This window comes from Alligator sinensis, unplaced genomic scaffold (genome assembly GCF_000455745.1).
Source record: "Alligator sinensis unplaced genomic scaffold, ASM45574v1 scaffold277_1, whole genome shotgun sequence".
Taxonomy (NCBI): Eukaryota; Metazoa; Chordata; order Crocodylia; family Alligatoridae; genus Alligator; species Alligator sinensis.
Genome location: NW_005841899.1, coordinates 2566747 through 2593238, shown reverse-complemented (window position 1 = coordinate 2593238; position 26492 = coordinate 2566747). Strand labels below are relative to the sequence as shown.

General features: G+C 39.7%; 1 protein-coding gene across 1 annotated transcript in view; it reads right to left on the bottom strand.

Annotated features, from left to right (window-relative positions):
- The window catches only part of R3HDM1 (R3H domain containing 1), a 146292-nt gene that overhangs the window by 99948 nt on the left and 19852 nt on the right, over window positions 1-26492 (bottom strand). Inside the window, 2 exon segments of the mRNA XM_014517296.2 lie at window positions 3953-4163; window positions 5062-5270. Of these exon segments, the coding sequence (XP_014372782.1) occupies window positions 3953-4123 (171 nt within the window). The 5' untranslated portion in view covers window positions 4124-4163; window positions 5062-5270.

Below are 26492 nucleotides of genomic sequence, written 5' to 3'. Positions count from 1 at the left end.
CTTTCCCCAATTTCCAGCAGCAGCCTTTCCTCTACAGTTCTCTCTGCTTGTCAGACAATGAGTTTTCAGCCCTGTTTCAGTAATTGGATAGTAACAAGAAAGCACATCCACAAATTAATAATGATTTTTAACACAAAGATAGCAATATATTTAAGATGACAAACTGTGTACAGTGTGAGACTCCTTAAATACAAAAAAGGCAGGTCCCTCTTTTAATAACTAATGCATTAAAAATTCTATTTGCTAACATGAAAAATCATAGAAACAGCTTTTCAAAAAATACCTAATAATGCCATATAGTCTGAAAGATGGGATACTAGCACAGGCAGTATCAGGCAAAGAACTGGTTATCACACGTGTTCCTTAGGACTGAGACTATATCCATCTCTCTGTTAATCCATACAGAACATTTTTCACCATTAATAAATACATAATTACTAAATAATATTATGACTGTAGATTGGAGGTTTGCTACAATATGAAGGAGAAATAAATAATCAATTTTTCCTACTGCTCACAGTTTGTTCCTAGCATGCTTTGACAGCATTACTAGAAGAGCAATTACAAGAAGAATTTGACGTAGAGAATACTTTTACTGTGTAATCCTTGTGTGCTACTAGTTCACTTAAATTGTTCGGTCACAAGTCAGAATACCACGATAGTGTTCTATAACCACGTTCCTCACAGGAGCGCCTCTCATTTCCAAACCTGCTGAAATACAACTTGATAGTCACTAGGGAAGAGATGGGCAATTCAGAAAGCAACTGCCTTCCTAAATCACTAATTCAAGACCATACCATGTAACTTCTTTAAAACAGTGAGTGGATTTCTTATGCAGCATACATAAAACATAATATCTGGAACAGACAATTTGATCTGTATTATGCAGAACAGGATGGTCCCTGCCATTATCTAAATAGATGAGGCAGAAAACAGCATTAACCAAACCATGAAGTAAATTACTCTTAATTTGATTTACAACAAATAAATACAATAATGTTACTTTACTGGAAAATTAAAGGAGGGTTTTAAGAGCAGATGAGAATGGCTGGGGAATCCCTGATGCACCGGGACACAAAACTGAGAAGCCAGTAGGATGGCAGGCACAAAATGTCAAATAAGAATACAAAGGAAGCAAGCAGCCTGAAAACTCTGGGAGAGCTGCAGGGGCAATAAGAGGGGGAAGTGTGTGAAGAGATAATAAAATAAACGACACAGTCCCAGAATCAGCCATCTTCTCTGATCATTTTCACTACATTTGATTACATTATTCATACCCTACTTAAGAGCACATGAATAGTATTGCCAGGCTCCTCAAGGAGACTGATGAGTCATTTTCTTATTCAAATACTACCTACAGCAATGTGTACAGGTGCAAATAAATTATAAACATACAGCAACTCAAAATTATCTGGTATTTGGTCCTCCAGTGTCATGATAATTTAGTTTTAAAATGTCTCCCCTGGACTCCAGAAATGGGGACAGCCAAAGCTAACAAAACAAAATCCCTGCAGTGCACAAAGCCCAATGTGGATAGTTCCGGACAGTAGAATGATCATGAGCCACCGCTAAAGTGTAGCAAGAACAGGACCCAAGTGGTTAAGTTGACTGCTACCTGGTAATTACATTGGAAGGTAGAAAAGTGAAGATAGTGAATACACTACACAGCTTAAACAATTATAGTCGTTCAATAATATTGTAGCTAATTACCCTGTTTTAGTTGATGTGCAGCATACCAGCTGGTCTGAACATTCACACTGGGCAGCTGAGACAGGATTTAGGGAGAAAGGCTTTGAGGAAAAGTGGTAACACTGAGGGAAGACTGACTCTCCACTGCAGAATACTCTTTAGAAGGGCTGGGGTCTGTGCTGTCCAGCATAGCAGTAATGGGACAAGCAACCATGTTAGATTCCACCTCCACTTCGGAAATGAAACCCACCTGGTCTGCAGTGCCTCGTACTGGAATGCTGAGCAAAGCAATTTTACTTTGCCAAGCTGTGGCTTAAATATGTACAATGAAGAGTTAGGAGACATTCTCTTAGGGGTACTATATCTATAAAAAGCTCATTAAGCCTCCATTTAGAAAATCAGAAAAACAAATATGAGCTCTTTTCCAACAACCTTTTGATTCTAAGACATTCTATGACACTCTTGGAGCATTTCTCTTACTAGTTCGTCTAGTTTTATTCCTCATCTGCACTTGAGTTACAGTAAGAAGATATATAATATGTGTGTGTATGTGTACATATCTATCTATACATCCATTTATTGCCTTCCCATCATTTTAGAATGTATACAGTAGATGCTGCTGAGCATCTACCATAGCTAAATCTTGATCTTGACAGCAGTCTCTGGTGTTACTTAAATATTAGTAGCAACTAATAAAACAGGCCTGTAGCTACCAAACTAAGGCAAACCAATGCAGCCCAGCAGCCTCTCTCCACTATTCCAATATCTGCTTCCTGTAGGTCTCCATGCCAAAGGATCAGTTTGCTAACTATAACAATCATTCAATCAAATGTAGCTGGAGGACAGCTGCTCAGTCACAGATAAGAATCTGGTGAACTCTCTCTACAAAGCAGTTAGGCAGAAGCAACTGCTGTGTTAAAGTATTAGAGAGGCATTCGTTTCATTGCCAACATTACAAGCCCCTATCCATTCTTTGGTCTCATCTGACAGACTTGTCTGCAAATTCATTTCTTCTTTTCACTCAAAAATTGCTGCTGCCATCTCTGAAAGCACTTTTCTGCTCTGCAACTGCCACCCACTGGCAGGCAAAGCAGTATGTGCCTGGCAGACCCAGGCATCTGGGGAGACAGAAGCCAAATTTGTAGCTGGACTGTGCAATACTGACCCTGGACCAGACAAGCAATTCTCAGTCCTGTACAGGTACTCCTCACTTAACGACCTACCTGTTTAACGACCAGCGAGAACTGGTCGTAGGTACGAGAACTGGTCGTAAGTACGAGCACTTTGGTCTTTGAAACGGCAGCGCGGCGTCTCAAGCCAAGGCACGCAGTATCAAGGGGCGCCTCCTCGCTTATCAACCAATTCGCTTAATGACCTAGTCGCAGGAACGGAACTCAGTCGTTAAGTGAGGAGTGCCTGTATTGCGCTCTATACCAAACTCGCCTGTTATACAGCCATTCTGTATAACAGGAAGGCCACCTTTTTGTCATGCAAATTAGCCCCACACCCTGCTCAAGTGTCACTTGGATCTCCTTTCTCTGCTCAAGCTGATGCTCTGCTTTCTGTTCCCTACTCTGTGCTCCCTGCCCAGTCTGCTGCTCTGCTTTTCGCTCCCTGCCCAATCTACTGCTGTGCTCCCTGTCTCTTTCCTGATCTGACCCATGCCACACACACAAGATTCTCATGATATCTGTGGCTCTCAAGCTGCCACCCCTGCTATATAATAGATGTGGCCATTTTAAAATCATGTTTTCTGATACTAAATAAAATAGGACAGGACCTAGTCACATTCCTTATTTCCACAAGTGACAATCATAAAGCCTTAGAAAACCTCACAAAAAAACGAAAGCCAAACAAAACAAATAGTTTCACTATAAACTGCTGAATTTAACAATGTTAGTCTGGATTCTACAACGGCGAAATAAAGAAAACAATGAAAGAAAGTGAGCTCTTGCATTATGCCCAGGAAAACACAGTTTTTCACAAAGTTCAAACGTACTCAAAGGATATACTGCTGACATTTTTACTCCACTGAAAAATGGCCATATGACTTCAACTTATTCAAAAACAACTGACAATATACTAAATGTGTATCTGGTAAAACAATGGAGAAAGCATCTCACATGCTCTGATTTTGTAAAAGTGGATTAAGCTTCCTTGGCCTCTGAATATGAATTATAAGACCACAGAGCAAGACATAGGTCCATATTTAACATGATATACTGGTTAAAAAGAAAAAAAAAATTAAAGAAAAATCTCTTACCGGCAAATCATTTCTGTTGTCAGAATAACTTTCATCCTTTTCTCCTTGAATTTGCTCATGGCTTTCTGATTTTATAAGGTTTTCAACAGGGGTTATATCTTCAAATTCTGCTTCTGAACCCTTCATTCCATCAGTTTCATCTTTTACAGGAACAGTATCAGACATCCTCATTAGAGAAGCTTACTTTAAAATTCTACAGGAAATATGAAGCCTTCAGGAAGAGAAAGAAAAAGTATATACAGATACAGAAATATGTATTACCGAGTAGACTTTACATTTTAGATGGATTAAAAAAAGATTCTCTCTCTCTCACACACGTTTCTGCTAGTAGATGCCAGCCTGACGAAGGGTTTTTGAACCCGAAAGCTTGCTTAATAACTATTCTCCAACCATTTGGGTTAGTCTAATAAAAGATATCAAATTCACCCAAGGAACCTTGCCTGCCTATATCCTTAGACCAACACGGCTACAACCTAAACCCCTGCAGATCCTTTATACACTCTCTCAACATCTAATAAATTGGACATTTCAGATACAGCAGCAGACTCCAGTTTCAATATGCAAAGTTAATTTTTTCTAATTGAAAGGGGGAAAGACCTTATTTATACGTTTATTTATAGTAATGCTTTATTATATATATATAAAAATATATGATGGATCAGCAGCCAACCTAATCCACTGGTGTACAAAATTCATCAATTTAATGAAGATTCATTTTGCCTAATTCTATTTCCAGATGAAAAATTACAGTTATGACGTTACATGTCAAAGGTAATAAAGCTAGTAATTAACTGCAAAATTATTAAATACTCTCTAGCAAGAGAAGAAAGGGAAGAGAAACATCAGTGGAAGACAGGGTGGTGGAAAAATAGCACCCTGTAACCATGGAAGACGTAGAAACGTCTCAACGACCAAACAAATTCTTGGAGACATTATCTTGCCAAATCACAACTTCCTAACAACTGGTGCTTCAGGTTTCATTTTATGAAAGAAACAAACAGATGAGACTAAAAGTTATACCACTGAATACATACAAAGGGATTTTAAGCACACCATCAGAAAAAGATCTTAAGAGTAGTCTGTCAAATACAACACGTAGACCTTGTTACCTGATGTATTTTACAGATTTGGGAGTGTGTTCTTCTACAAAAATAAAATAAAATAATCCAAAGTTCCTTTTCACAGTAGTCAACCAAGATGTCAGTTGTAACGAACCATCTGCAATCTGGCAGGAGGAGTCCCATGTCCTTGTCACCAATGTAGAGTCCTGGACTGAACTATACTCTCTTGACTCAAAAATACCATCCCTTTTAGATGCCTAAAGTAACAAAAAACATTGGTAACTTTCATTAGTGGAAAATGAGAGGTCTATTTTTAAAACAAAAAATACAACAACTCAGCATTTTTCATTTTGATTCAATGTGCTTGTCTTATTTACTTTACTTCTTAAATTTGCAGTTTTTTTCCCCCCACAAGATTTTTACCAATCAATTTCAATACACAAATTAACACAAACTAGAGAATCATTTTAACAGTACTGCTAGTTATACAGTGATGAAAATAACGCACCTATGGCATTCTTTAGGAACAGAACGTACAATAAAGGATTGTTTTATAAAGACGACTTGGGGAAAAAAAGAAGTAGTTCTTGATTGTTGGAACTCATGAAACAAGGTTAGTATTAGTACTAGTGCTCATTTTGTATCACTATTCTTTTTTCCCCCCCTCCTGGTTAATTGTGTAATAGTACCTCATGCATCCATATTCAAAGGCCAAAAACTTCCACTACAAAAGACATTTTCATGATTACCCTTCAGTCAGGATTAACAAATCCTAAAAAATGTGAATGTTCCCCATCACCCCTTTTTCCAAGAGTCATCTCATCAAGAAATAACACCACTTACAATTGAAATTAGAAGTGCTAGATATGAGAAGGAAGTGAGCACTAAACCAAATATAATCTGTGAACATGGTGGAATCAGAGAGCAAGAAGTGCTTAAGTCATGAAGAAGTAATTTGAAGATGAGCGCCATACTGTATTCCCTAAAAAGCAGAGAATTCTAGGGAACCAACCAAGGGACAAAGTGACACAAAAACATGCAGATGCAGAATTGTATTTCAACACACAGAATATTTTTAACACCTCCGTTGAATATTTTAGCTTTTAGGTGCAATATAATCAGCAAGAAAGATGGAGTCGGGGAAGTTTAAAAATCAGTTATTTCAGAAAATGAAGATACCTGGATTGTGTTAACTAGAAAAAACCACAGGTCTATAATTAGAGACAGCAGACTGTTTATAATTACTGAAGAACCATTTTTACCCAAAAGTTCTGAAGAACTAGTGCAAAGTCCCCATTAGAACCAAGTGTTTAAGATTTGCTTAATATATAGGGCCAAAGCCTAGAAATTGCAGAATTCCTCTCTTGTGAAACACTGAGTGTCCTTAACTCAGTAGGATTTTAGCACTTTGAAATATCAAGCCATTAGGGATATTGGGAATAGAGATATATATGACAAACCTGGACACACAACCTATTGTGAAAATGAATTTTAATGATACAGCATCACTTGTGTGGATTTAGTAGTACTACTTCCTTACTACAAGGAGATTACAACAGTCAATAAAACAATGGAAAAGAAACATTTAAGTCAACAAATTCTGGCCAAACGCCTTATATCATGAGGAAAAGGAAACTTGTTCCACACAGAGATATGTCCTTTTTGATTCACATCGTTATAAAAATACTATGACAGCATACACAGTAAGGTATACACCTACATCCACTGAAATCTCTTCACCCATCACTGGGGTGCACCCAAGCTCCATGCTGGAAGGGAACAGCCATTAAAACCGTACACAGCCAAACTTCACAATAGCTCGGAACAAGAAGAAAAACCAATATTGTATCCAACGGAAACTCCAAAAAGAATTTTGGCTCAGAGACTATAACATTTCCAAACTGGAATGTACTCTAGTGCACTGGAATGACTATCCCTTCCCTCCCCCAAATGCTAAAGGATCTTTTAATTATCACAAGTGGTTCGGGAGTTGATTTTACACGAACCACCTGAAAGGAAGCAGCTCAGCACCAAACTGTCCCTTGATGTTACACCGAAGCCATTCCTCTGTAGTGATACCGGAGAAGTACAACAGGTTGAACAGACAGTACCTGGAGCCTCTGACCAAGTATGACTATGCTTGGTCTATGAGATTTGATGTGCTATGTAGCCGAGAGGTTGCATGTATTGGTAATTTCTATAATAGGTTTATACTAGCAATGAATGCTCCTACCTACTTTTAGGGCAGGTCATTTTTGTTTCTGAGAAACGGCCACTGAAGTACAGGGGTTAGGATTTAAATACACCAAAGTTTAAAAAAAAAAAAAAAAAAAAAAAAAAAAAAGCAGAAAACCAAACCTTGCTTCTCCTCTTGCCCCCCTGTCCAACTTTTCCATACAACACTGTTCCATTTACATCAGGAACGGAAGAGTAAAAATTCTGCCTGAAGGGTAAATCAAAATGAAAATATACAAAGTGATCCATTCTTGCTAGTGCTGCAAGAACATCACCTTTTTAAGGTGGAGAGCAAACTTGGGAGAATTCAGGATCTAAAAACAACGTTTCTGTTTATAGAGGCTGTAACAACTTTGGGAATCTCGCTCCCAGTCCCGCCTCACCCCAACCCCATGGTACAGGCTAGGACCAGCGTGTGAAGCCCTGACCCCATGTGCCCCGCGGTCACCCATGTGGGCTGAGCAGGGGTGGCACGGGACAAACTGTTGCTCAGCATGGGGGGAAAGTGGCCCCTCTTCCTCCCCATGGCCAGCGCTTTCTGGTGCAGCCACTCAGAACCCATGAGGGGCTGTCCAGCATCTCCACTGCATCACCACCGCTTCTGACCTGCCCCATGGGGCAGCGCAGAGCAGACATATGGCAGCCGTGCGCAGGCTCCAAGCAGCTGCACAAGGGAGCGCCAGTAGCAGGAGGGGCTGTTTTCCCCCCCACGCTGGGACTAAACCCACCATCACGTGTACAAGCGGTCCTGTAGTCTGATTTAAAACATGCAGATTCTACTCTATATAATCTTCATTATATTTTAATCTTTTGTAATCTATACAAGCTTCATTATATAACCCTTAGTGCTAGTGACAGAATTAAATGTTGTTGTCTGGATTGCCTATCAGATGATCAAACAGTTGGGGAATAAGATATAGTTCCTTGCTCTCTCCACAATTTAGTTAAAAAAAAATAAAAATCAACTGATATCTTAATGCATATTTCATGTATACACCTAGCCTAAGGCACACATGTTATGCTTTACTTGGTTTAAATATCAGTAGAATGAACATAAACAGGAAACATATACATGTTTACCTGAAAATTTCCTTTCATTAAGTACTCACGTCCACAAACCCATTTCAAAAAGAGTACTTAACCCAGCTTGCAGCTTGGGGTTAGAACCAGACCAGTCAGTTGGTAGAAAAGAAATGCCCACTCCAAACCTCATGGCCCTGAAATCCTTATATCTGGAATATCTTACAATCAAGATAATTCAGTCTTACTTCCCTAATTTACACAGGTGGAATACATTTGAAGAAAAAGCACATTTTTCTTATTCTACAACATGGGGAATTCCCCCAGTGAAAGAAACCAAGATCTTTGGCTGTCAAATGCCGCTTCTACTTCATTTCCAGATCTGTTGACCTTATTTAAAGAAGAACATTTTCAGGTAAGAACATATATGTTTTTCAATTTTGCAATGTGCTAAGGCCCACTGATTCATTACAGTGGAATTTTCACTGCACTTTGACTTAACAGTAGAAAATGGGATCACCCTTTAAATGCAGACAAAGTATTATATAAAAAAACTTCCTTTTTCTTCCAGGCCAGTGATTATCAACCAGGTTGCCTTGGCACCCTGCGGTGCCTTAAGATCCTTTCAAAGGTACCATGGGGTGCTACACAATGTTAGGTGTGCAAACATAATTCAGAAGACAAACCCAGACCATTTCAAATAGGAATTCATAGTGTTAAAAACATTCCGACTTGCTGTGGTCCTTCTGAGTTCCTTGCAACAGAAGAATTGCTCTAGTATTTTTCTAAAGTCAAAATGAGTGAAAATGAAGGTCTAGCATTTTCCAAGGGATATGTTGAGCCTAATAAGGGGTGCTTGAGCCTAAAAAGGTTGAGAACAATGTTATAGGCAGGAAGAGGTGAAGAAGACTTCTCCTAAGGAAATTACATTGGCTAAAAAGACAGAATGGTGATGTGACTGTGTACAAGATCTTAATACAAGAAACACAATATCTCTGTCCTGAATTGATCTGGTGCTTCAAAAAACCAGAGACTTAGCTGGTTAGCAGAAGGAAAAATACTACTTGATTTTGTGTTGAGAATGAATGCCAGGAGACTTCTGAAGACTACCTGCCTGAAACACACAATAGGAGTTCCTATTAGAAAAGGCTTCCAATTTTAACATCCAATTAGAGATTGTAGCTACAGAAGATAAAATATAAATCACACCTGTTGCAAGGTTTCAAATCTAGGTAGTACTAGTAAGGAGCAGAACAATACTACACAGAACTGGCATTCTGCTTCAACATTTATACACTGACAAAATTCAGTTGACTATATTTTTCCAATCCAATCCATTTCTTAAACCATATAGGTGCAAAAGGCAGAAGTCAGTTTTTGCCAAGCAATCCTGTTCTGGGCAATTTCTTCAATCTTCTCAGGCTGAATGAATCTTCTTAACTTGTAAGGTTGCTGTTTTGGACATGATGTTCCGTAGAGGCCTATTACAGATGCAGATGCAAGGAGAGGGAGTTGAGCTCAAAAGCTTTTACTGCTCTTTACAGAACTGGCAGTACTAGCAGTGTTGGTTAGTGTTCTCGACTGACAGCCCAAGGGGAGGAGACGGCTGAGATCTGCTGTCAGAAGCATAGCTGATTGATTGGTGCAGTCTCTTTGGATTTAGCCCTGATTTTTTCTGTCTGCTGACAGTGTGGCCCCTTGCCCCCCTCCACCCCATCTTTGTAAAAATGGAAAAGCTGCTTGTTCACTGAACCTTTTTTTTTTTCCTTCAATTTTACCTGCCTCCCTACCCGAGGAAGAGGAGGAGATGGTGATGCAACCACCACCAGACTCAGTTGCGTGGGAGACATGAACTCAGTCCAAAGCCAGGCAAACTCCCCAGTGAAATATGCAATGAAAGCAGCAAAGCAGGAGCACCGGTCACTGCGTACACATCGTAGGGTGAAGCAGAACTGAGTGGACAATCTCTCCTAACAGCAAATTGCAGCCCTAGGACACAGCTGACACATTGTGCCAAACTGCTGGTCTGAAATTGAACGTCAAGTTTGGAACTCCTCACAGGAAAAATCCAGAGCAGAGACGTGACTGACGGGACCGGTTCTGCCCCCATGCTGCAGACTGAGGCTGAGGCATTGTAGTGAATCTCTGGACCTAACAAAGCAAAGAATGTTTACTCGCAATATTGGGTTCATGTGAGAAAGTTTGTAAGTCACTTTGATACATTCAGTTTAAAGGTAACATATGGAACAACCTAGATCATTCTTTGGGTTTGGTTCCCTAGCTCTTGTGAAGGTGAGGATGTGCGAACCAGCACATCAAACAACTGGATGGGACTACCGAGGTGCTAGAGCTGAGGGGAAAAGGAGCATCCTTACATGCTGAAGTTGCATTTAAATAGCTGCATGGCTCATCCTCAACTTGGCAGTCCACTGCAAACCGAGTGGGTTGCACGCTATCCAAATATGAACCGTCTGGGTTCTACTATATTATTATATAGTTTAAATAACTCTTCACAAACAGTGCCACTGGACAGTGAAAGGAATGAAAGTCTTCTGAGCTATTAGAAGGTAACCACAAATATTGCTGCAACTTAGAGCTTGTCTATGTGATAAATGACGGCAAAAATAACCAAGTTATTTGTCATTCATACCTTTCATTATTTTGGATCTACTCAGTGTGTGGATACTTGTCTGAAACAAAAACAAGACTATTCACACAGACGGGGACCAAAATAATGCAAGGTATGAAATAGATGATTTAGTTATTTTGATTTCATTTACAATGCAAACGCATACCTCTTCTGTTTGAAAACTATCAGTGAGAATGTACAGCGAGGTCAATGAAGAGAGAGTGCATTTTTCTGGAGGATTAGGATACAAACTTCTTGTGTGCTGGGTGTCTCATTTAGATTCTTTATCTGGTAATAAAGAATACTGATGAACAGATAAATGTGTTTGTCGTTCTCCATTCCTGGACACCAATTTTTAAACAAGAGTTTTGTCTAGTAACCCGTATGTGGCATAAGAAACCAAATAAACACAGAGAAGTGTTTTCAGGTCATAGAAAGGGTCCTCTTGGGCTACTAAGTCCAAACATTTATGAATGAGCTTGCCCTGGATGAGTCTGCTAAAGGCTATTATGAAAAGGGAATTGAATCAAGCCTGGAATGTTTTGCAGAAATGGTTATATGGTTGTTCTATATTTCTCCATGTACGAGATTACCCCTCCCATTTGGTCAGAGAAACAGCCACTCTGAGGATTTTTTTTTTTTAATTTCTGCATTCCAAACAAATACCAAATCCGAGAGTCAGTCCAGAACCATAAATGGTTGTACTATTGGCAAACGATCTCCACCCCCATCTGGGGCTTCAGATGCTTCCAAAACCTTTGGTAGGCATCCTACTTGCAGGCCCAAGCCCAGAGGCTTGGGGTTCAGATGCGACTGAGTTTTGCTTGCCCTCAATCGTAAGGCCCAGGGGCAAGCCAGGGAGGAGTCTCCCATTTCCATAAACTGGGCTTAAAGGCAAGGCCTTCCCACTCCAGCAGCTAAGTGGGAGGTTTACTGTACATTACCTTGGCAAATACTGTCCCCATGCCAGGAGAGTGGTTTTCCCCGGTGCAACTAGGAAGACTGCCTCCATGGTCACGGTGTTTCCCTTGCCAGGTAAGCATAGACTACACTTGATCTGAGCCCACAAGAGCCACTTTGAGGAAATGGGCTCCAATGTACCCAAGATAAAGTATCTTGACTATCAAGCAGGATATGAAATCATCATCCTACCTAGGAAAGACATTTTCTCTCTTTTTCACATGCACTCAGGGTGCATTCTTCTCTTTTGTTTAAAGCAATGGTGTCAAACATCCAGTCCACCAGCTGGATCCTGCCCATGGGGCTTGTGAGAATGGCTCCTAGAGTTATTGTGCAAGCACAGCCAGAATACAACCCAGCAGTGGGATGGCAAATCACAGTGGCATTAACCTTTGTGGCCAGATGAGTAGCCCTGAACCAATCCTCATGCCAGATCAGGCCTGCAGAGCAGCCCCATGCACTGGATCCAGCATGTTCCCAGAACCAGTCTGGAGTACAGCCAGCAGCATGGCAAGTTCTACCCTGCAATGGCTAATTGAGTGGGACTGGTTTGGCACATGCCACAGTAAGGCACAAATTTGGTTCAAAACCCATGGACAGCAACCCAGGCCAAAACATAGGGCTCTATGGGCTGTATCTGACACCTGGGCTGGTATGAATGACAGCCCTGTCTTCAATTATTTCCACTTACCTACCTTGAAAACTGTTTCAAATTCACTCAAAAATAATCTGAAATATGAACATACATTCAGCCATGGAGTCACAGAAATAGCTAGCTGAGAGATGATTAAACATTTTTTTAAACTATTATGTTCAATCTTGAGATGGAAAAAAATAAAATATGGAGAGAAAAAAAAAGGCTCCAACTAATATCACACAGAAAAGAGATCTTGGTGTCATTGCACACAGTTGATTAAAAACATCAGCTCAGTGTTCAGCAGCAGTCAAAAAGGCAAATAAAACGTTAGAAGGGGAACTGTAAATCAAACAAAATGCGTCACCATGCCCGTTTATAAATCTGTGGGGCTTCCACACCTTGAATAGTGTACAGTTTGGTCCCCACACCCTGCAAAAGGATAGAGAAGAACTAGAAAAGGTACAGAGCAAGACAGTAGTGGTGATCACAGAGAGGCATGGAGATTAGGACTTTCATCTTAGAAAAAGAGAAATTTGAGGAGGGACATGATAGAAACCTACAAAATATTAAAAACAGCACAGAGAAAGGGATTTATTATTTATGATCCCTCAAAACTGTTAGGAATAAATGGATACAAAATGAAACTATTAGAAAGATGGTTTAAAACCAGGAGGAAGTTTTGGGCTAGGGACAGACATTAAACCAACTGGTTTAAGTGGTCAGAAACCAATTTAAACCTGTAACAGAACAGAAGTTCAGCTCATATAAACAGGTTTCAAAATGGCCAAAACCAGTTTAAGATAGATCTGGATGAATGCAGTATCATATTTAAGTGATTTAGGTTAAACCGGTCTATCACACTTCTGTCCCAGATCCCCTCCCAACTCAAGTTAACTCGCTGTCCCTCAGCATCCCAGGATGGTTTGCATCTCCCTTGCAACCTCCCCTCCCCCTAGCAGGGTGGGCAGGCTAGCCTTTGCCCACGCTGCCTGCTCCAGCTGAGCAGGGCCAGCCCCGCTCCCCAGCCATCACAGAGATGAGGCAGCAAAGCCTCTGTTCTGCAGTCATGGTCCTGCCTGTGCCTGTCAGCCCTGTGAGGTGGGGGAAACGAGGAAACAGAGCCCCCTCCCCAATCCCTGGATAGGAGTGTTTCCCCTTAGGCGTGCACCAGTCACTGATGCGCAGGAGGAAGGAGTGGGGAGCAGTCCCTCCAGCTCAGGGCCAGTTTGGATCCTGGTGCCTTAGTGGGGGTTCCTCTGCCCTGCCACCTACCCCCCAGCCCCTGGTGCAGAGGGAAGTTTCTCCAGCCCAAGGTCGGCCCGGGGCCCCATGCCTCAGTGAGGGTTCCCCCACCCTGGGCAGGATCCCCTGAGCCCTGCTGCCAGGGCAGAGAGGGAATTCCCCTCTCCCCCCCTCCACATGGTCCAGTGCAGGTTTAGCCCCACCCCCACAAGTGCGGGAGGGGGAATAGTCCCTCCAACCCAAGGCTGTGCCCACATGGGGGGGGGGGGGGGGAAGGGTCCCTTGAGCCCTGCTGCTGGTGCAGAGGGGGAAATCTCTGCACCCAGCCCTCTGCGCGGTCCAGTGCTAGCTTAGCCTCACCCCAATGCATACAGGAGGGGAAATGGTCCCTCCAGCCTGGGCCCCAGTTGTCTCACGGGACTTTGCTTGGGGCGGGACACAGAGACCTGGGCCAGCCCCAGGCTGAAGGGACTGTTCCCCCGCATCTGTGGTGTGAGGCTAAGCCAATGCTGGGCTGCAGCAGGAGGCGGGAACTCCCCCTCTGGCAGGGCTGGCAAGGTAGTGACCGTAGTAGACAGGGGTGTAACCTGCAAACCAGAAGTTACCAACCCCAATTGCTAGACCCTGCAGTGGGAGAAGGTAGAGAATTCTGGACATGCCTTTTTCACTCACCCCTTCAGCATACAGTCTGCCACTATTCGAGAAAGGCTAGTGGGCTAGATAGACCTGTAATCTCACCCAGTAAATGGCATTTCTTATGTTCTTATATACATGACCCATCTTGATTATTTAGTATTTTAACAGTATTATTTAGTATTTTGAAAGTTCGTTAATCTCTCTTTATTGCATCGCCAACCCAATATTATATACTTTAAGTTATCCTACAGCCCAATTATGCAGCTAAACTCCTCTACTGTTACAGCCCCATATTTCTGACTTCCATTTTTCCAAAGCTCAAGACATTTCTTATGTTCTAAGCAATCCATAATTCTGCTCCTCTATATCCTTCTTGAAAATTGCATGTTACCCATTCATTCTATGGCTGTTCCTTTTGTCTATTTTACCTAATACTGTTTTGGGGTTTTTTGGCTGTTTTATACGCACACTTTTTTGCTCACCATCAAAAAGGCCCAAAACTTTAAAAGACCCTCCTTTACAATAGAAACAACAGAAAACAAACAATGCAATCCAAGCACAGGGTACAATGCCAGAGGGTACCTGGTTGTGCCTTTAGATTGTAATCTTCAGGGCTGAAATTAAGTAGTAGATTTTAGCTGTTGCATGTTACCATATATAATTATATACCTATTCTATTAATAATATTTAAATACATGCTTTAAAATAATGCATGCCACAATACTTTCTGAACCCAAATTTCTTGTGCAAGAGTAGGGATTGGGAAAAAGAGAAGAAAAAGCCAAACAGGGCCAAGCTGTGCTTTCCAATATTGCAGGTCGTCTTCCTTTGAGATATTCTTGTGTATTAGATTTTACTAAAACAAACATCCTCTCTTCTCTTTTCTATGCTTCCTTCCCCCAGTTGTTTTTCTTAAATAAAGATTAAAAACTAGATACAAATATCTGTATTAACACTTATACCACTAATCTGTATTATTTCTGTGGAGGAAAAAAAATTCTAAACTGTAGCTATGTAAGGCCAGGTCAGTTTTAAAGTGATATTCATGACAGTTTATTCAAATTTCTTACCACCCTGCCCTTAGGGGGAAAAAAACCTATTAAAAAGTTTTCCTATTTTTTGTATAAAATAGTAACATTTACCAAATTATGTATTTTAGTAAACATCTTATTTAACAGTTATTTTAGCTCAGTTACAATTCTTTTTAAATGCATCAGAATTTTAAAAATTAAGTAAAATCTTTAGACAGAAAACAAAAACTCATTTTTTTTATCCTCAAATGCAATAAAAATTACTGTTATTATCCAATTTAAATTGTCCACAAAGTCTATGTGAAAACAGATGATGCTCGTTGAGAAGGAATTATAAAAGTTAAAAAGCTTCTTTGTGTTCAGACTATAAATTTATGTCACCTAAAATCTTAAAATATTCAGAAATTGATTCTTGCATTCATATTTTAGAAATGCATCGTATTAAAAAATGTGTGTCGGCACCACCTGTGACCTTTTTCAAATGGATATAACTTAAACATTTAACTGCTTTGTCTAATGGCCCAAATCTTCATTTAAATTTTAAAAAATCCCACACCTGATATGTGTTAAAATGGCAGCATAGCAATTCTGTTAAAAAAAAAATGACACAGAAGCTATGGTTATACACAATCCCACTTTCAGTCTTAAAACATAGGAGTCCATGTTTTGCCCTTCATTTCTCCACCATCCCTAAGAATGAAAAATTAGGATAGATACCTAAAATTGTGTAAGATATACATACACGCTAAGTTTTAAGGTCCTACAGCTGGTGATTTTAATAGTATTCTAATTCTAGTAGAATCAAAACCTTTAATTTATTCAGGGCTTGTAGGGATCTTAGGGATCATGCATCAAAATTTTAGCAACCAAAATAGATAATATCCAGGGAATTTCTAAACAAAGGAATTATGATAAACATAGTAAGAAGATTTAGTGATCTGTAAATTACTGTATTATTGAAATGTTATTTTTTGTTCCATAGTCACAAAGTTTCTATAGGCCAACATCAATTAATTTTACCAAGAAGCCTTATAAAATGCAAAAGTACAGTAAAAGAGCTTGTACATACATACTCTTGCTATTTGTTAAAAAAATGTAACCGTCTACTATCCTATCCCATATAATTTACAGGTAATGAAGATACCAGAATTATCGAGATGCATAATAACAAAAATTAAAAAGCTATTAATGTCCTTTGATTAACACTAGATTTTTTTAACAGCTATAATAAAGCTATGATAGTTCTGGGCTTTGTTTGTTAGTTCTACAACTTAAAAAAAACCCAACAACCCAGAAATGACACAGTCTTCAACAAATTATCAGTTCTCATTTCTAATCCCCACACTCCCTGAAAAAAACCTGATTCTATCATCTAAACTGGATTTACATGATACAAAAATGAGATTAATGCCTTGCACAGATTTATAAATCTATCATGTCTTGTATAGCCTGTCCTCAAGCTGAAGACAGAGGAAAGAGTCTATTTCTGGTTTAACATTTATCTATTAGTTTCTTTATAAAAGAAAATATTTTAACTTTACTTAAACCTACTTACTATAATGACAAGAGGCCAGGAGTGTAAGAAAAATACTTTTTAAAGCTGATTAACTGAACAGGTTTTCTCCCCATTTTTGCAACCTATAAGCACATTGTGCCTTTTTCTTAAAAATGATACATTTATAATGATTTTCTGATTCTGGCACTGGTATTGTATTCATTTATAATGCTATTCTTGCTAGATTATTTTTATCAAACCAATCTGCCATACAATTACTGCTTTTTTTTTTTTTTTTTAATAATCTGCCTTGAAATAAATGATACATAAGGATTTTTATCTGTTTGTAACATGCTTATTTACATTTTCTATGCTAATGGATTAGGCCTAGAAACTGCTTTTGTGAAAAAATAATTGAATATAATCATTGGCTGTAACCAGTCTGTAGAAGCTTTTTAAAGCTTCTTTTCAAAATATTTTTAAACATTATATTATAAAAGTCACATACCTGCATCATACTGGCATTTAGCTTCATTATGCAGAGTTACTGAAGATAGGTTTTCCATAGTATCATATCAAGGCTCTATATTGCTCCTTTTTAAGAGCTTACTGAACAAATACACTTAGTGGATAATTCAAGCATTTGTAGGTACCTGCTCAAGCAGTCTGTTAAGGCACTTGCTGAAGCCTCAGAGACAATAGAAAATCAACAGCTGAATGTTGTGATGTCAGTAACACTCTAGCCAGTCACCACACAGAAAAACTAAATGCATCAGAGGCTATACTGAGCTCTTCATTAGCAATTCAGTAGCAAGTGATGCAAAAACCTTGTGAAGCTGTGAATGCGTTATAAAATGGCTGTAGGGATTTTAATCGTTCTTCCCATTAAAATTCTGGGGCATGCAATCAGACCTTCTCCCACCAGAAAAAGTTTATACTATGCAACTCTTTTCTTCCTGCTAATTAACCCCAAAATCAATATTGTATGAAACCAGTGTTGTGTGCAGTATTCATTTTCCTTCTAATTCCATATATAAATACAGTCTAAATTTATTTATTCCATTTCATATCATAAATATTGGTATAAAAACACTCAAAAAATAATAATGCTATTTGTCTCTTAAGTACTTATATGGATCTCATCACAATAATATCTGAACATTAAGATCCAGATCCACAAAGGCAGTTAAGTGCAATGAATTGAACTAGAGTCTGTAGCTGAATCTAAGCTTTTGGACTGCCAAGTGCTTCTTTATTGCATTTTCAACTGCAAGGGGCAAATAAACTGTGAGTATACGTCAGTTTGGTTGCTCCATGTCTCTTGAGAAATCAGTTACTTCAGTATACCAGCAGCTGGACTCGGGAAGAGAACAAATTTCTAATGACAGAACTCATGCTACACCGAGGTGTTTGCTGGCTGAAGCTACTCAACTCAGAGATTTTCCAAGCAATATATTAAAAATACCCTAAACCTGAATTGAGATACATGGCAGAATGGTAAACTAGAGCTTCTTCCACCTCTGGAACAGGTGATGTGTTTGGGCCTGGAACAGGACAACTATCAACACCTAAATGCAGGAGAAAAGCTCCACCTATCATTTACTGCAATATCAAAGGACCAGGATTCCAGAAGTAGTACACCTCAATAAAGCTGTCATGACTAACATGCATAAAACTGACATAACAAGGCGGTGTGGGGCTGAACTCAGTCTTCATTAATCATTGTTTCTACTAAGCATTTTGGCACATATCCCATGGCATGTTGTGGATGCCTAGTGCAACTTACAGGAGATTCAACTAGCAGACTCCCACAATTCCTCTTCTGGAAGCCGTTACTTTGACTACTGCCCTTTTAAATTGTAGTCAAACAGCATGGAGGAAAAACTACAGAGTATCATGATCAGTACACTCTAGCCCAGGGGTGGGCAAAATGTGGCCCGGGGGCTGGATGCGGCCCACCAGGCCATTCTATCTGGCCTGCGGGACCCCTAAAAAATTTAGAAAATTAATATTTATCTGCCCTGGGCTGCCTGTCATGCGGTCCTCAATGGCTGGCCAAAACTCAGTAAGCGACCCTCTGCCCAATATAATTGCCTACCCCTGCTCTAGCCACACCTTCACTCCCCATCAGTAATGAATCATAACTGCTATTGTTTGAACTCTATGCCCATTGAGAACCTGACCAGGTCAATCCACTATTGCTTCATCCAAAAAAAGATCTGAGCAACAGATCCATGGGCAGAGGAGGGACTAAAAAGAAGTCTGGAGAAGAGAAGTCTGGCTGTGATAGTGGTGGACAGAGCAAATCAATCTCAGAAGCTACAGAGCAGGTAGACTACTGGAAACATGTTGACACCTAGTAGGCTTTGTATCATCTGCAATTATACCCCACAGCATTCATACTGCTGAGTACAACTGGCCCAAAAACAGATTCTTTCTGCATAGAGAATCTTCCTTCACTAAGAAAAAACCCCCAACTTTTCTCCACGCTCAACACTAAACAAATAAAAGCAAATAGACTCTCTTTATACAAAACCTTTTTGGAAAATCTCAAGAAAAGTCTCCATCCCACCTCAACTACACGATAGCACCAAGCCAACAAGCACATACACAGGTGTATAAACACAATGCACTTTCCCCATGGTTCCTGCCCTCTAGCCCAACAGGTAGTTTGGCATAGGGGGTGGGAGGAGAATGAATTAGGAATAATGGTCTTTTTTCTGTTATCTTCATAACTAGAGGTTTTACTTACGGGAGGGACTAAGGTAAATATTCTTCAGAGAATTCCATGAAGAAAGAACTGCTTCAAAACAGCCAACATCTCCCAAGAGTCTCAAAGACATACTGGCCTCAGTTTCTTTCAGGTATAATGTCTTCTTTTAAAATGGTTGCTCTCTCACTGTTCATAACAGAAGTGAATCTGTGCTACACCTTGGGGAAAATGGCAGTCCCCTATGCTATAAGAAACCAAAGATAAGTATTCATAGTACCGGCAGAAAACTGTGGGCACCTTAAGACGTCAGTCCCAGTCAGAACAATGGATCACAAAAGATCTTGCCACACATCATTAGACACTGTTACTTGCCATGGAAAGGAAGTCTGCCAACTGGTATCACTACCAGACATCTTTTTAAATTAAATTATCATGGTAAAATATAAATGGAAAAATGCATACTGAGAAGTTCCCACACTAGTAGTTGCATACAGCTTAAATGAATTCACAGTGCTATACTGTAAAATATTAATTTTATTCTAAAATCTGGGGCCAATTCAAACACTCCACAAGTCAGCATAAAGTATTTATCAGCTAAACATTAACAGTGATCAGCTAATTGCTACAGTGATCCTATGAAACAATTTGTAAAAGCTTCAGTCAACTAAATAATGTCTATATTATATATCCTTAGTCATTAAAGATACAGACAATAGGAAGGAATTAAACCATCCTCCCAAGATTAAATTTAAAATGTATCTTTCCAAAATCTGAAAAAAGCTACATTTAGTCAATGTAATTTAGCATCAACAAGTATTCTATAGCACATAGTAATTAAGTACCAGGGAGACCAGAGGGTGGTGTGAAAGAGGGAATGGGGAGTAGAGAACAAAACAGATCTAAGCAATTTAAAAAACAATTTTTAAAAAGCATGGAATTGTTCACTGAAGGTACAGATATGCATCAGAGCTCTACTCTGGTGTAACAGAGAATTCCCACAAATTTCAAAACCACTGGTGTCAGCAGGGGGTATTGGTCATTTCCACTGCAATAAAACTATAGCAAATATTGGAATATTGAGCAATCGATTCCTTTCTAAGCAAAAGGTGAGAAGTTATGTTATTCTTAATACTTAAAATTAAGATTAGAGATCCTAATATTAGGAGATGCTAGGAAGATATATCAGCCTTTAATTACAATGTATGCATCATACGGAGAACCATTAACCAACACTAATTTCTTTCTTCTTAGACATGTAATGTAACAGATCCCCACTAGATGTTGTAATACACTCTAAAAAGCTAGGAACGGCTTTATGCAGAGACTATGCAATCTGCAACTATGTACAAAGAATAGAAAAATAATTCTACTAGGTGCAAAAAAAGGCAAGGCAGGAAAATAACTTACCTTGAATATAATAAATATAATTATCCTAACAATTTCCCTCTTAAGGAGGAAATAAGGAATAATATGAAGCATCGTTGCATGACAAATTCGTATCGGAACACATTGTGCAGTAGCCACATAATCCTTTAAAAACATGTTAGCTACCTTAAGCTAACTGATACTCCATTAGCTAGGGATAAAAATATATTTTTAAAGAAGAGCAGCGTGGGGCATTCTGATCTCAGAAATAGATATCCAAACAATAGCAAAACAACTTTTTATTTGATTCACATTTCAGGAGCAATAAACACTTTTTCAGATACATAAAGAACAATCATACCGATTATTCATTTATCTCCTGAATAGCAAGTGATCAGATACCCTGAAACTGTAGACCTGTTAGAAAAGAGTGAGAGAGATAATCAGACCACTAGCCACTTCCAATTGATTCTCTTGATCAGGGGTCAGCAATCTATGGCCCATGGTCTGGATCTGGCTCATTGGATCTGGTCCATGGATACAGGACTTTGGCCTGTTTGGTGGTGGTGGTGGTGGCTTCCCCAGTGCCATGATGGGGAAAAGCAATGGATACTTCACACGCTGCAGTGGGGAGCAGCAGCAGCAGGCACTTCCCCTGTGATGCAGCAATGGGAAGCAGCTGCAGCTGTGTTCTAGCACCTGCCCACCTGCCTTTGACCTAATGCTGGGTTATTCCAGCCCACGGCCTGAAAAGGTTGCCAACCATTGCTCTTGATAGAAGAACCCAATATACTGCTATGCTGAAAGCCTAGACATGAAAGAACATAGTAACTATTTCAAGCTAGGAAATAAAGTGATCCCATAAATCACTTTACAAATCAATATACACAGTTTCTGCTCCTAGTAAAATTATATAATAATTAAGAGGGAAAAAATGTCCCTTCATGTTTTAGAATAAAAGAAGTCTGAGTAACAAGCATAATGGATTTATAGTAGGCATAGTTAAAGATACAGCCCACGGAGCCTCCTAGTGCTGGCCCTGGGTCTCGAGTTGACCCAGTATATTATACCACAGACAATGCATGCCAGACTAGCCCTGCGTGCAGAGCCCAAGACATGCACTGCATACAGCACCCACACCAAGAGCTGCATTGTACGTGACATCTGCCTGGGGCCAATCCAGGTGCCCTCCTGCATGCCAGATCCAGCACCCATGAAGCCTGCTCTGGACCCAGCTTGTGTGGTGAGGAGAAAGGTGTCCATGCCCTGTGCCATTCATCTGGCCCATTGACTGGTCTTGAACTACTCATCCAGTCCACGGGGCCACATGCTTTTGACACCTCTGATTTATAAGAACAGAATTTACCAGATTAAAAGACACAAAAGTTAAAGAGAACTGGCATACTAGCAGACAATGAAAAGGCAGATCCTCTTCCTTGCCTTATGGACTCCTAATGCTTTCTTATCCCTACTCTATACTCCCTGCCCAATCTCCTATTCTGCTTCCTGCCCTATCTCCCTGATCTGCTGTGCACTGCACACAGAGGCTGCCTATGCCACAGGATGACCAGTAGATAGCTATTTCAAACTTCGCTTAAGCATTTGCCATTACTTCTAATGAAATCTTACCCTAAAAATTAATTTAAATTGGCCTAGATATGAATAATCACAGACTGAGAACTGACTGTGTTTTCAGACCACAGGAGAGGCTGAAAATGGAGAACAGTTCTGGTAGTCACGAAGAGCTCAGAAGACAATAACTGTAAAATAGAGCAAACATACGGACCAGAAATAAGAAATATTCAGGGAAGACTAAAACACAAACACAGACAACTGGGTTAACAGGAGATGAATGTAGCATACATCCTCTTCATACACATGGAAAAGACAACTTATAAAGAACTACAAAGTAAATAAATCTTCACTTATGAACTGAAAAAGAGTAGCTTTTCTCAATTCTATAAAATGGTTCAAGGGAGACACTCAGCAGTCCTGATAACAGTTTAACTTATACATGCTGGGTACGTTTGCATGTGTGCTTTACCGAGTAGATTAATTAGCTCTGCAGTACAGCATCAGTGTTTACACGTGGTGGTACTACGCTGCAGTAAAGTACTTAACACCACAGTTAGCTAGTACTGCTGGAGACAAGTACAATCTTATGGTGGAGTACTTTACTGTGACTAAAGGTACATGTAGATGGTGAGCTTGGTTGCAAATTGCACCTGGTCAGCCCAGCTAGACTCCTAGCTGCCGCCTAGCCACACAACTCTGCACATCCAGCACCCACATACACCAGCCAGCCCCTCCGCTGCCTGCAGCTGCCACCTAGAACTGACCCCCACTGCCACCCTGTCTTTGCTCCATCCTAGCTCCAATTGCTGCTGTCCCAGGCAAATGTGTAGACACTGTGCCTGGAAGCAGTTTACTCTGGCTCAAACTGCTCCAGAGTTAATTGTTTCACATTAATTGTATGTGTAGATCCATCCATTAAGCAGCACAAAGAAGCATCCACACACACCTTTTCAAGCTGAATTCTTTTAGGCATGCATCTTCCAAGCAGGTAGAAAGTAGAGACATTTTTGGATACAAACATCCTAATCATTACTTGTCCAAGAATTCTGTGAACTGGAAAAGAGATGCAGACAGATGTCATAGTCTACAATTGTTACAGACAGACAGACAGACAGACAGACAGACAGACACTTGGCCAGAATGGTTTAGTCGGGGATAATCCTGCTTTAAGCAAGGGGCTGGACTAGACGACCACTCACCCACAACAAGACTGTGACTGGATCCAAATGGTTTTGGACAAAAACCAAAACACTCAAACTCAGTTTCTCTCTGCCATAAGCAGATAATCTAATTACCATTGTTTTAGTTCTAAACAAGCATACATCACTTATTGCCTCATTTTTGCTGGAAGTAATAATATTCTTAAATTATTTTTGAGGATTATGCAAAAGTAAAACAGCGTCCTTCAATTTATAAGAATTGGAAAATGCAGCAAGGGTATGCTAGCAAATGCAGATAGTGATGAAATAAAATATATGTCATTACTGTCAGCAGATAATTACTGTGAAGGTCTATATGCTTTTAGTGAAGCTGTACTGTATGGCAAGAAATACTGATGCTAATGAAACCTAATGGTCTGGCACTGCTAATTACATTCAGTTCTAAATACCACATAAATTTAGGGCTTTAAATAAGTTAAAAAGAGACATGACTTGAAGCAGCCATAAGGCCTAGAGGCAACTGAAACCTTTAAGTGTGTTAAAGAATGGAGACTAAAAAGTATCTGCATTGTGGTGCTCTATCCAATGCAGACAACTGTCCTCAAGGATTAAACTTTTTCAGTAAACTGAGAGACAGTTACATAGTGGACACAATTTTCATCTTCATAACCAGTTTTAAAAATACTTCCAGAGTCCAGTTATGCTGAAGGAGATGGTGGGGGCAGGAAGAGGGAATCCATACTAACAAGCCTAATGAGAAAACACTACAGACATAATACATGTTTAGCTACACCCAGAGCTACATCTGTGACATAATTTACCAACAGTTTTCAAGAAACTAGATTAGCACAAAAATGATCAGATTTTTCAAAAGGAAAATGTCTTGACATAATTGAAGCAAGTAGGGGAAAGAAGATAGACAAGGATGTGCAGGGAACATTTTTGGTGAGTCGAGGGTGGTGAAAACAGGAAAAGACATAATGACTGTGTCCACTCCTCCCATTCCAACCCTAGTTTCCCTTTGTTTTTCACCAGAAAGTGACCTTGATTCCTTGTCCAGACCAAAGGAAACTTAACTAGAATGAAAGTGTTATAAGTATGGTATGGAAGGACCTTGGAAGTGATAACTGCATTTATTCAACCATTCAGCCAGTTCGACATCAGATTATCTGATTGCCACAACACCTGGGACACCTACATTTTGGTAAAAATATAGCGATATCAGAGCTAGAAAAGACACATTCTTGGTTTCAGAGGGACATGTTACACAAGAGAAGATGCTCTTGGCACAGAGAAGTTTTATTTAAAGCCATCATGGCAATTAATCAGGAACACGAACCAGTTATTTTCTTTTGATGATTAACTGCATGCTGGTTGATTTTCTAAACAGTCAGATTTTCTGGACCTCAGAAGTCAAATACAGTTAAACTTTAAAAAAAATGTCTATACATAATTGAGGGGAGCCGCATAGTTCAGTCAGTAGGGTGACTGGCTACGGACTGGAAGAACCTGGGTTCTATTCCAGGTGAAGGCAGTGGGTTTCATTCATTATTTCCAGTTCCAGCACTGCCATAAAGCCCACCCAGCCTCCAGTCTGAAGGGTGCCAGACGCTAGCTGGGGGTAAAGATCCAGAGAGTGGTGCTAACCACATCAATTCCTCCTCATCCTAAGGTTAAAAAAAAAACACCACAAAGCCAAACAAAAAACCCAAAAAAACAGTGGAGGCCTGCCTTCACCATCCCAATAGAACTTAATGGTCTGTGAACAGGACACCATTTACCTTTACACACAATTCAGAGATGCCTTGTTAATTAATTGTCATACAGCAAATGAACAGATTATAGAAATGGGAGAATCCATCACAAACTAGAGTTCTGGACACAAGATACATAAAACTGAGAAACTCATTTTGTTACTGTACCCCTTTGTCTGTCTTAACCCAAGTGTTCCTATTGCTATCCATTCTTGTACATGTATTACTTCTAAAACAAAGCCTTTCATAGCCCAAAGACCTGCCTTGTTATTTTACTCTGTAAACCAGCTACATAATGTTCAGGCACTGAGTAATTATATACTTTTGCCTACTGTAAGCCTATTTGAGGCATGACACTTTATGCTATCATAGTGAATGAACTATGTATATACTGAATTGTATAACAGGATGCAATTACAAAGATGGTATTAAAAATGGTAAGACTCAAACCAATTACTTTAAAACAGAATAAGTAGAAAGGAATAAAGAGCATCTCCCTCCATCTCATTCAAATTATCTAATTTTTCCATTAGTTGCTCATTCACTGGAGAGGATCAGGAAAAGTGTGTATGATAGACACAAAAGTCACCTTTTCCTGATCAGAAGCTGGAAAAGAAGCATGGATATGATAACACAATCCAAGGAACCCTGTCCATATTAGACACTACTTTTCAGGTAATCTACAGGCATTAGAGTAACAGAGTATTCCATATTTACTAATGCAGGAACTAATATAATACTGAGAAATGTTAATGAATTTCTCCTGGAGTAAAGATAGGTCTCCAAGAGCTAGGAAAGCATTACTTTGGTATGAATTCAGGCCATTTATAAGAGGAAGAACAACTCTTCTGAAAGGTGTCATCTCGGTAGCAATAAATGGACCTAGAAGCCTGTGTCGGAGAACAAATTGAGATGACCGTTGGTTTTGTGAACACTGAGGAATAACTAGATAGGTGAGAGGTTCTCAGGCAATTCTCCAAATGCTATCTCTTGACACCAAACAGCACCTAAATTAAGTTTTTCTTTC